Source organism: Bidens hawaiensis, unplaced genomic scaffold (genome assembly GCF_021521415.1).
Source record: "Bidens hawaiensis isolate Kalapana, Puna unplaced genomic scaffold, B.hawaiensis_p1.1 tig00004192_1, whole genome shotgun sequence".
In the NCBI taxonomy this organism is placed as follows: Eukaryota; Viridiplantae; Streptophyta; class Magnoliopsida; order Asterales; family Asteraceae; genus Bidens; species Bidens hawaiensis.
The window spans coordinates 1,827,596-1,837,318 of record NW_027491249.1 but is presented as its reverse complement, the minus strand read 5'-3'; the positions used below and the strand labels follow the sequence as shown (position 1 = coordinate 1,837,318).

The window sequence follows — 9,723 nt, the reverse complement described above, 5'->3', positions numbered from 1 at the left end:
GTTATAACATGGGCTCACACCTTGGGCCCTTATTGAGAAGTTTTACAATGGGCTTACTTATGAAGCTCAAGCAAGGTTTGACACAGCTGCTGGGGGCAATCTGATGGACAAGAAGAACGTGACCGAGTGTAACGAGATGTTTGAAAATTTCGCGAAATCTGAGTACGCGAAGAAGCCACAAGGTGGGAATTCAAATCCGGCCACCAGTACACCCTCATCTGTCCGAGGTGTACACCAGGTTAATCTGGATACCGGTATGGCTGCTGCTTTGGAGAATCTCACCCGAGAGATAAAAGAGCTAAAGACTAAGGTGGATAAATGTGAGATGTGTAGAGGTGGTCATGGTACGCTGGATTGTCCGTTGATGAACAATCAAGATGTTGATTTTGTGGCTGGTCAGAACAGGTTCCCTAATGCTTACAACAACAACAATCAGAACTGGAACAACTATAAGAGTCAGAATCAGAATCAGAATCAGAATCAAGGGCAAGGCAACTCAAATTGGTGCCCCGTCGATGGGCCACCTGGCTTCCAAGCTCCCTAAAACCGAAATCAAGGTCAGTATAACAGTGGAAGTTCTAATGAGCAAAGTTCGGGTAATGGGAAAGATTTGAGTGGTGGAATGGGAAGATTGGAAGAAATGATGCAGCAAATCCTTAATAGAGATCAAGTCACTCAAAAGACCCTTACAGACCATGATTTTCTTTTGAAGAATCAACAATCAGCTATGCTCGACATGCAGCGAACCATTGGTGATATTGATCGACAATTAAATGAGAGACCCCCAGGACAATTTTCAGGTTCTACTCAGCAGAATCCGGCCGCTCCAATAAAGGCGATTACTACTCGTAGCGGTAGGGTTTTAGGTCCCAAGGTGCGAAAGAATGAGGTTGAAGTGGAAGATGAGGAGGTGATGGATGAAGAGATCGAGATGGAAGTACCGAGACAAGTGCAGAACACCGCACCAGTAGCCCCGCCAGCAGTAAATAAGCCGGTTGAAGTCCGGCCATCACCTTTGATTGACCACTCTCGTATCCCGTATCCCGGTCGCGCGAAACACCAGAAATACACGCGGGAGTATGGGCACTTTCTTGATATATTCCGACAGCTGAAGATTAATCTCCCGTTCATTGAAGCCCTCCAACACATGCCGAAGTACGTGAAGTTTCTGAAGGACCTGTTGAAGAGGAAGCATAGGTTGGGGGAGGTGTCATCGATTCCCCTCATGGGAGATTGTTCAGCGGTAGTGTTGAACCGCGTACCCAAGAAGTTGTCAGATCCGGATGTGTTTACTATTCCAGTTTTGTTTGGTAGTGATGCGATGAGCCATGAATTGGCGGATTTGGGTGCGAATATTAATTTGATGTCATATTCTTTGTACGAGAAGTTGGAGTTAGGCGAGCTTACAACGATTCGCATGTCTTTATCATTGGCCGATCGTTCTGTGAAGTATCCGCGATGTATTATCGAGAATTTCTTAGTGAAGGTGGATAAGTTTGTGTTCCCGGTTGATTTTTCGGTGCTCGACATGGAGGCCGACGAGAAGGTTCCCATTATTCTTGGTCGTCCGTTTTTACGAACCGTAAAGGCACTAATCGATGTGTATGATGGGAAGATCACGCTTCGGGTTGGTGATGAAAATGTTACGTATGATGTCGCGAGGTCGATGAAGCACCCGAGTGATCAAGATGATTTCAGTGGTCCATGACATTCGGTTTATTTTATTAATTTTTTTATTGTAGGTATGGATAAATTCTTTGATTACATTTGTGGTACGGATCTCGTGGAAAGTAATGGTTTAGTCGATTGTGATGATTTGGTAGAGGATGAGTTGTGTGAGAATGATTCGGTTTGTGAGGAGTTGGCTGAGATTTCGGGTTTGCCCGAGATGATAGAGGTGAATGAGATTAGTTATGAGAGTGAGGCGGATTCGGTAGAGAAACCCGCTCCGTTGGAATTGAAAGTACTCCCGTCACACTTGGAGTATGTGTATCTTGACGAGGGCTCGAACTTGCCCGTTATTGTGTCATCCAAGCTTGCGGAAGAACAAAAGACGAAGTTAATAGACGTGTTGAAGTTGCATAAGGGGGTGATTGCGTGGAGATTGTCCGATATTCAAGGTATTAGCCCCGCTTATTGCATGCACCGGATTCTAATGAAGGATGAGTACAAACCGGTGGTGCAACCACAAAGACATCTCAATCCGAATATGCAAGAGGTGGTGAAGAAGGAAGTATTGAAGTTGATGGATGCTGGGATGATTTACCCAATTTTTGACTCTCCATGGGTGATCCCGACCCAAGTTGTTCCAATGAAGGGAGGTATGACTGTTGTGATGAATGAGAAGAATGAGCTTATCCCTTCACGTACGATTACTGGTTGGAGAGTATGTATTGATTATTGGCTGTTGAATGATGCCACCCGGAAGGACCACTTCCCGTTGCCGTTTATTAATCAGATGTTGGAGCGTTTGGCTGGTCAGCAGTTCTACTGTTTTCTTGATGGTTTTTCGGGTTATTTTCAAATTCCCATTGCCCAAAAGACCAAGAGAAGACGACTTTTACATGACCGTATGGCACTTTTGCGTACCGTCGAATGCCGTTTGGACTATGTAACGCTCCCGCTACTTTTCAGCGTTGCATGGTAGCCATATTTCAGGATATGATCGAGACGTCCATGGAAGATTTTTCGGTTTACGCTAATTCTTTCAATCAATGTTTGGCTAATCTTGAGAAGATGTTGAAGAGATGCATTGAAACGAAGTTAATGTTGAATTGGGAGAAGTGTCATTTTATGGTGACGGAAGGGTTCGTGTTCGGTCATAAGATCTCGAGAGATGGTATTGAGGTGGATCGGGCAAAGATTGACACTATAAGTAGACTTCCTCCACCGACGAATGTGAAGGCGATTAGGAGTTTCTTGGGCCATGCGGGGTTCTATCGGCGATTTATCAAAGATTTCTCCAAAATTACCCGTCTGATGACCCGACTCCTCGAGAAAGACGTACCGTTTGTGTTTGATGATGAGTGTGTGAAGACGTTCACGTTTTCAAAAGAAAAGCTCGTAAGTGCTCCCATTCTTTGTTCTCCCGATTGGAGTTTGCCGTTTGAGCTCATGTTTGATGCTAGTGATTATGCGGTCGGAGCGGTTTTGGGGCAAAGCGAGATAAACATTTTCACCCATCTATTATGCTAGCAAGACGTTGAATGATGCCCAAGAAAACTACACCACCACCGAGAAGGAGCTTTTAGCCGCTGTTTTTGCATTTGAGAAGTTCCGCTCGTACCTCTTGCTTTCGAATACCATCGATTTTACCGATCATGCAACCTTGCATTTTCTCTTTCAGAAGAAAGACGCGAAGCCTCGTCTTATACGGTGGATTCTTCTACTTTCCGAGTTTGACAACGAGATCAAAGATAAGAAGGGTGCGGAAAATGTAGCGACCGATCATCTATCCCGTTTAGAGGACCCGAAGAGAGAAGAGTTGCTTGAGGAGGAGATTGGAGATAAATTCCCTAATGAGTCAATCGACTTTGTTGCGGCTAAGAAGCAAGGTATGCCATGGTTCTCTGATTTCGCTAATTATTTGGCTAATGGTTTTATTTTTGAGGGTATAACTACGCAACAAAAGAAGAAATTCTTCCGGGATGTGAATAGATATGTGTGGGATAACCCGTTCTTGTTTAAAATTGGTGGTGATCGGATTTTGAAGAGGTGTGTGACGAAATAGGAAGGATAGGATATCCTCAAGCATGTTCATGAAGGGTTGACTGGAGGTCATCATGGTGCGCATGCTACCGTGCAGAAGGTGCTTGATAGTGGGTTCTATTGGCTAACAATTGTTAAAGATGCTGAAGAGTTTGTGAAGCTTTGTGATGCGTGCCAAAGAACAGGTAATATTTCGTTCAAGAATGAGATGCCTCAAAACCCAATAAAAATTCTTGAAATCTTTGATGTTTGGGGCATCGACTTCGTGGGACCGTTTCCCACATCGAATGGTAATAAGTATATTTTGGTGGCAATTGATTATGTGTCGAAGTGGGTGGAAGCCCAAGAGTTGGCTACGAATGTTGCACGAGTTGTTGTGAGGTTTCTTAAGAAGTTATTTACTCGTTTCGGTATTCTGAGAGCTATTATTAGTGATCGGGGAACTCATTTTTGCAATACCGTCATGGAGAAAGCATTGGCTCGTTATGGAGTTACTCATCGTACCTCTACTGCTTATCACCCTCAAACGAATGGTCAAGTCGAGAATGCAAATCGAGGGGTGAAGAGGATTTTGGAAAAGATGGTTGGGGCTAGTCGAAAGGATTGGTCGGAGAAGTTAGATGATGCGTTGTGGGCATTCCGGACCGCGTACAAGACTCCGTTGGGTACTACACCATTTATGCTTGTTTATGGTAAGTCTTGTCATCTACCAGTGGAGTTGGAGCATCGTGCTTATTGGGCGTTGAAGACGATGATTGTCGATCTTACCGAAGCCGCTAGGAAAATGTACTTTCAGAGTCATGAGTTGGAAGAGCTTCGGGATGCGGCATATTCCCGATCGTTGAACATCAAAGAAAAGACGAAATCTTTGCACGATCGGCGGTTGAAAGGCGGAAAAGAGTTCAAGAAAGGCGATAAGGTACTATTATTTAACTCTCGTTTGAAGTTGTTTGCAGGAATGTTGAAATCAAAGTGGTCGGGACCGTACTTGGTGAAAGAAGTTTTTCCGTATGGAGTGGTGGAGTTGGAGAACCCGAATAATTAAACGTCTTGGAAGATGAACGGTCATCGCTTAAAGCACTATCTTGGAGGACCGGAGGAATCAATCGAGATGGAAGAAACTCCTCTCGATCCGTCGCACTAATTTGTCACATGTTGTTCTTGAGTGAAAACTCAAGTGTAGAGTTTGTATTCCTATCTCTATTTCTATTCTTTTTTTTCTTTTTTTTTATTTTTGCGTCACTAACCATGTCTTGTAGTTTTCGTTTCTGTATTTGAGTCGTGGCAAGGGATCATCACCGACATAAAAAGAGGAACCACCAGGATGTCAGTAAGTGAAGACGCGGTCCGGCACCGGGTCCGCAAGATGATGAGCCGAAAATGTAGGATGTGGTTGAAAGAACAACAAAATGAATGATTAATTACAAGGAAGGAGCGGTACCGTTGAGGCGAAAGACTAGGGATATGCGAGGTTGTAGGTTACTCCGATTTACAGAAGACTCGAAAGAATATGAGAAGTTTTATGATCTTATGGAGTCGGATATGCTGATTTTCAAAACGATTAATTGGGATACTTTGGATGAGATCGGGCAAAGAGGTAGGATTGAGGAGTTTTTGGGCCCGAAGTTTTAAGCGATGTTATGCTTAAAGGAACAACAGTATAAAGAGTTGACGCTTGAGTTTTATGTACATTTCGGTATAAAGAAGGTAATTTTGATAAACCCGACGCAGTTTCGTTTGCGTTAGGGCAGGAAACGTACGAGATGACGATCGCCGAGTTTGGGGTAGCAAGTGGTTTTTACACAGAAGATGAAGTTAATACGGTCGGGTTTAACACGAGTCTGAGAGGTGCGTTTAGAAATAAGAAGCCCTTTAGTTTGACCAGCACGGAGTTGGCTACTTTTTGGGTAAAGATTGCGGTTTCTCTGTTTTCAGGAAGTATGGTGGCATCGGACATTCGTGACCCAGTTTTGAGGTATATTCATAAAATTTTAAGTTCTACTTTGGTTGGACGAGGTTCGAGTGAGAACAAGGTGAATTGGTTGGATTTGTTTTGTTTATTGGTTATGGTTGAACAAAGGCCTGTTAATGTGGCGAGTGTTTTGGCTTGGTCGTTTCATTGAAATCGAAGGGGAGGTACACAAAAGAGATCAAAGATTGATATGGGCCCATATATGACATTGTTGGCAAAGTATTTGGGTGTTTTTGAGAAATATAATCAGGAATATTTGACACGCGGGCCAGTGGTTGAGTATATTGGTGTGAGAGAGTTGAGGTCGGCTGGGATTTTAGCGCCCTTTGATCCATTAGCATGGGAAGGGGCTCATTTGGGTCCTACTGAGCTTCCAGCTCTTGATTCTAAGGTCGCTGCGGCGATGCGGGCTGAGTTGCCTACACGACATCAGAGGCCATTACACAGACAAGAAAGACCGGGAAGACAGTTTCCAGCTCGAGAGCCCCGTCCTGAGGTACTTACTTTGGATTCTTTATATGACAGGATGAATTTGGGATTCGACCACATGCAGGATTACGTGAAGGAGCAGTGTGATGGGATTAGACAGCTGATGAGGGACAGTCAACAGAGACAAGATGAGAATATGAGGCATTTGATGACTGGATTGCATATTGATCTGCCTGATTATTTGAGACGGCCGCCTGTGTCAGGGCCGAGTGGGTCGAGTTTCCCGGGAGGTTCGGGAAGCTATGGTTATGGTCATGGATATGGTGCGCCGTTTTATGGGCCGCGTTCGCTTGAATTCGAGGAAGCTGAACCGTATCAAACATTCGAGCAGAGTGAGGAAGAGGATGAAGACTAAGTGTGGGGACATCCTAGCGAGCTTAGGGAGTTGTATCTTTTTATGCTTTATTTTTCTTTTATGCTGTTTTATTTTCGTTGGTTTGTATAATTATTAATCTGAACTTGTATGGTTGGGAGGATGGGTTGGTGTGATGTTTTCCAGGACACCTAATTAGACTTTATTTTCTAGATATTCTGTTATGTATTCACTTAGGTACGTCGAGTGGAGAGGCCGTGTCTGTTCCGAAATGAGAGAATGAGATAAATAATCATGGCGAGCGAAGCGGTAAGGAGATAATTCATGGCGACGAGACTGGCACTTTGACAGTCTTCCATACTACCAGCTAAGTCTTTTCCTTTTTACTTTGTTTTTAGTTTTTATATTTTTCTAGCTTTGTTTTATTCTTATTTGTTTTTGTATTTTTAGGATTTGTTTTGTTTTGAATTTTTGAGTCGTGTTTCCTTCTCTGCATTGAGGACAATGCAAATTTTAAGTGTGGGGATGGGAATACATATGTTTTTCGTTTTAGTTTTTCGTTAAAGTCTTTATAAAAAAAGTTTTGAAAAATGTCCCTTGATTTTGTTCTTTTTGCGTATAAATGGGAGATGAGGATACTTATCGGGAATCGGTTTTTCAAACTACTAATAATAAGATATAATTAAAAGAACACGCACTTAACTTGGAATGTGCTGGTAGGCTCAGCCTTTAGAATAAAAGGGTAGTTTGATAGTTGGTTTTTATCGATAAATATGATTTTTAGTGGGAAACATGTTTGTAACACCCCGACCGATGGCGGATTATACATCGGGGCGCCACGTATTGTTTCATTACTCGTGACACTATTTGGGTGTCAATATTTATTAAATACATTTACCGCGCACGCGCAACACAATTTATCGAAGTAACATAAAATTAATCATAACTTAAAATATTCATATAACATAATTTGTCTTGTTACATTTTAATCTAGGTCCAAACAAAAAGAAAGCATCCTACGTGTCCTTGAGATTCCCAAAAGCAGCTACAGCAAACCTGAACATGTGTTAAAATAAAACGTCAACACTTGCGTGTCGGTGAGAAATCAAGTTTAATACATATAAATAGATAACAATATCTGCGCGCATCATGTGTATAACTGGTGTTCAACAAGGGTGTAATCAGATTGTGATCAAGCCTTAGATCATAGCTCATAGTTCAATCCGTGCTCCCAATTGAGCACAAAAACAAGAAAACTGTGCAAGTGTAAACAAAAGAGAAATCATAAACGATAGTTCTCCCGTGTTCATCTAATGGATCCATGAAAACTGCGGAATAGGCCGACAAGACGGTTAATGATCCACACATACAAATAAACAGCCAAGTCTACGTCCATAACACATGGGGTTTTGCGCGACAAAAGTTTATAAACCAGTTTAAGACTCAAGTTTGTATGAACACATGAACATCCCAAAACATTAAAAATAAAAGGGATTAGGTACGAGATTACTCACCTGAAAAAGGTGTGTTGAAAGATAATGCAAGAACCAACTTTTAAACAAGCACAAGTTAACCTATAAATAAGAGGTTATTGGTTTAACGATTTGTTTTATGCCTTGAATATATGTTAGCATAGCAATATGTATCTTTAACAAATTATTATATATTATATTATATATTACCGGAAATCTGGGCAGGACAAGGGAAAAGACGAAGGCAGAGAGAGGAGGCGGCTGAGGAACAACGGCAGAGGGCAAGGAGAAGAGAGCAGAGGAAGATTTGGGGAGAGATTAAGTGTAGTGTGTGAAGTGTTAAGAAGATAGCTAAATTTATAGGCAAACCCTAGGGAACACAATCCCTAGAAAAGAGGAAAAGATCTTATCAAATCAAGCAAAAGATATCAAAAGGCAAAAGATTCCAAAAGCAAAAGATACCAAAAGATATGGCAGCCGGGGGAACAGGAAAAAGGGCTGACAGGTTACAGAATAAAGCATGGGAGGAGTCAGATAAAACACTGTTCAAGACATGCAAAAGAAGATTTCAAAAGATTATGTCAGTCACTTTTTCTGCCAACCAATGGGGTTGGTGCGCATGCTGCGCCGAAAGTGGCTATTCAGACAGAAGATAAGATATCACAAAAGAATACAGGCTGACCTAAACAGAAGAAAAGACTTAAGGTCTAGCGCGAGAAGACTCGAGCGCACGCGCGAGGGCGAAGGCAGACAGAACAAACCTTAGCGCGTCGCGGGAAGAACTTAAATCCTTAGCGCGCTGCGAGAAGAACTACAATTCTTAGCGCGTCGCGGGAAGAACTACCATTCTTAGCGCGCTGCGAGAAGAACTACAATTCTTAGCGCGCCGCGGGAAGAACTACAATCCTTAGCGCGCTGCGAGAAGAACTACCATTCTTAGCGCGCTGCGAGAAGAACTACCATTCTTAGCGCGCTGCGAGAAGAACTACCATTCTTAGCGCGCTGCGAGAAGAACTACCATTCTTAGCGCGCTGCGAGAAGAACTACAATTCTTAGCGCGCTGCGAGAAGAACTACAATGCTTAGCGCGCCGCGGGAAGAACTACAATCCTTAGCGCGTCGCGGGAAGAACTACCGTTCTTAGCGCGCTGCGAGAAGAATTACAATTCTTAGCGCGCTGCGAGAAGAATTCGTCTCGCGTATCGCAGGAACAGCCGGTCTTCACGCAGGCTTCCTTGTAAGGAGTCTGGCGCGTGGAGCTGCGCAGACATCCTTAGGCGGGAAGAACCAAAGGACAAGCAAAAGGATTAAGAGAAAAAGGGAGTTCAAGGCGCAAGGGTTAAGCAGAGGAGCGGGACGGCGACAAGAGAGAAAAGAGGCGGGACGGCGACAAGAGAGAGAAAGAGGCGGGACGGCGGAAAGAAAATTATTATTATTAGTAAGTAATATAAAAAATATATATATATATATATATAATTTATTTAACGTTAAATTTTACAAAGATTAATAAACAAACTTTAAATCATAAAAAGAATCGGATTCGAAAACGGGTACCTGGGTCGGGTCGGATAGGGCAGTTGTCACAGTCTCCCCTACTTTAAGAAATTTCGTCCCGAAATTTATCTCGAAGTAGGATGCGCAGAGAAAAGGTGCGGGTACTTGATCTTCATCTGATCTTCCCTTTCCCAAGTAAACTCGGCTCCGCGCTTGGACTGCCAACGAACTTTAACAATAGGGATGCGACTGCGCTTGGTTTGCTTTACCTCGCGA

At 43.0% G+C, this 9,723-nt stretch overlaps 2 protein-coding genes across 2 annotated transcripts; both read left to right on the top strand.

Moving 5' to 3' along the window:
* The first annotated feature begins 622 nt into the window (after positions 1 to 622).
* Positions 623 to 3,730, top strand: LOC143625695 (uncharacterized). The gene is made up of 4 exons (XM_077095967.1): positions 623 to 1,700; positions 1,743 to 2,386; positions 2,635 to 3,063; positions 3,398 to 3,730. Exons 1-4 carry the CDS (start codon positions 623 to 625, stop codon positions 3,728 to 3,730), a joined length of 2,484 nt encoding a protein of 827 aa, XP_076952082.1.
* A 558-nt stretch (positions 3,731 to 4,288) lies between these two features.
* Positions 4,289 to 4,753, top strand: LOC143625694 (uncharacterized). Its single transcript, XM_077095966.1, has one exon. It carries the CDS (start codon positions 4,289 to 4,291, stop codon positions 4,751 to 4,753), a length of 465 nt encoding a protein of 154 aa, XP_076952081.1.
* The last annotated feature ends 4,970 nt before the right edge of the window (positions 4,754 to 9,723 follow it).

Bases quoted from the DNA above. Each gene is read 5' to 3' on its own strand.
- LOC143625695 (XM_077095967.1), top strand. From the start codon at position 623: ATGGGAAGATTGGAAGAAATGATGCAGCAAATCCTTAATAGAGATCAA. The intron at 1,701-1,742 runs GTCCATGACATT...TTTTTATTGTAG, and splicing joins TGATCAAGATGATTTCAGTG to GTATGGATAAATTCTTTGAT. The intron at 3,064-3,397 runs GTAAGTGCTCCC...CTACTTTCCGAG, and splicing joins CGTTTTCAAAAGAAAAGCTC to TTTGACAACGAGATCAAAGA.
- LOC143625694 (XM_077095966.1), top strand. From the start codon at position 4,289: ATGGTTGGGGCTAGTCGAAAGGATTGGTCGGAGAAGTTAGATGATGCG.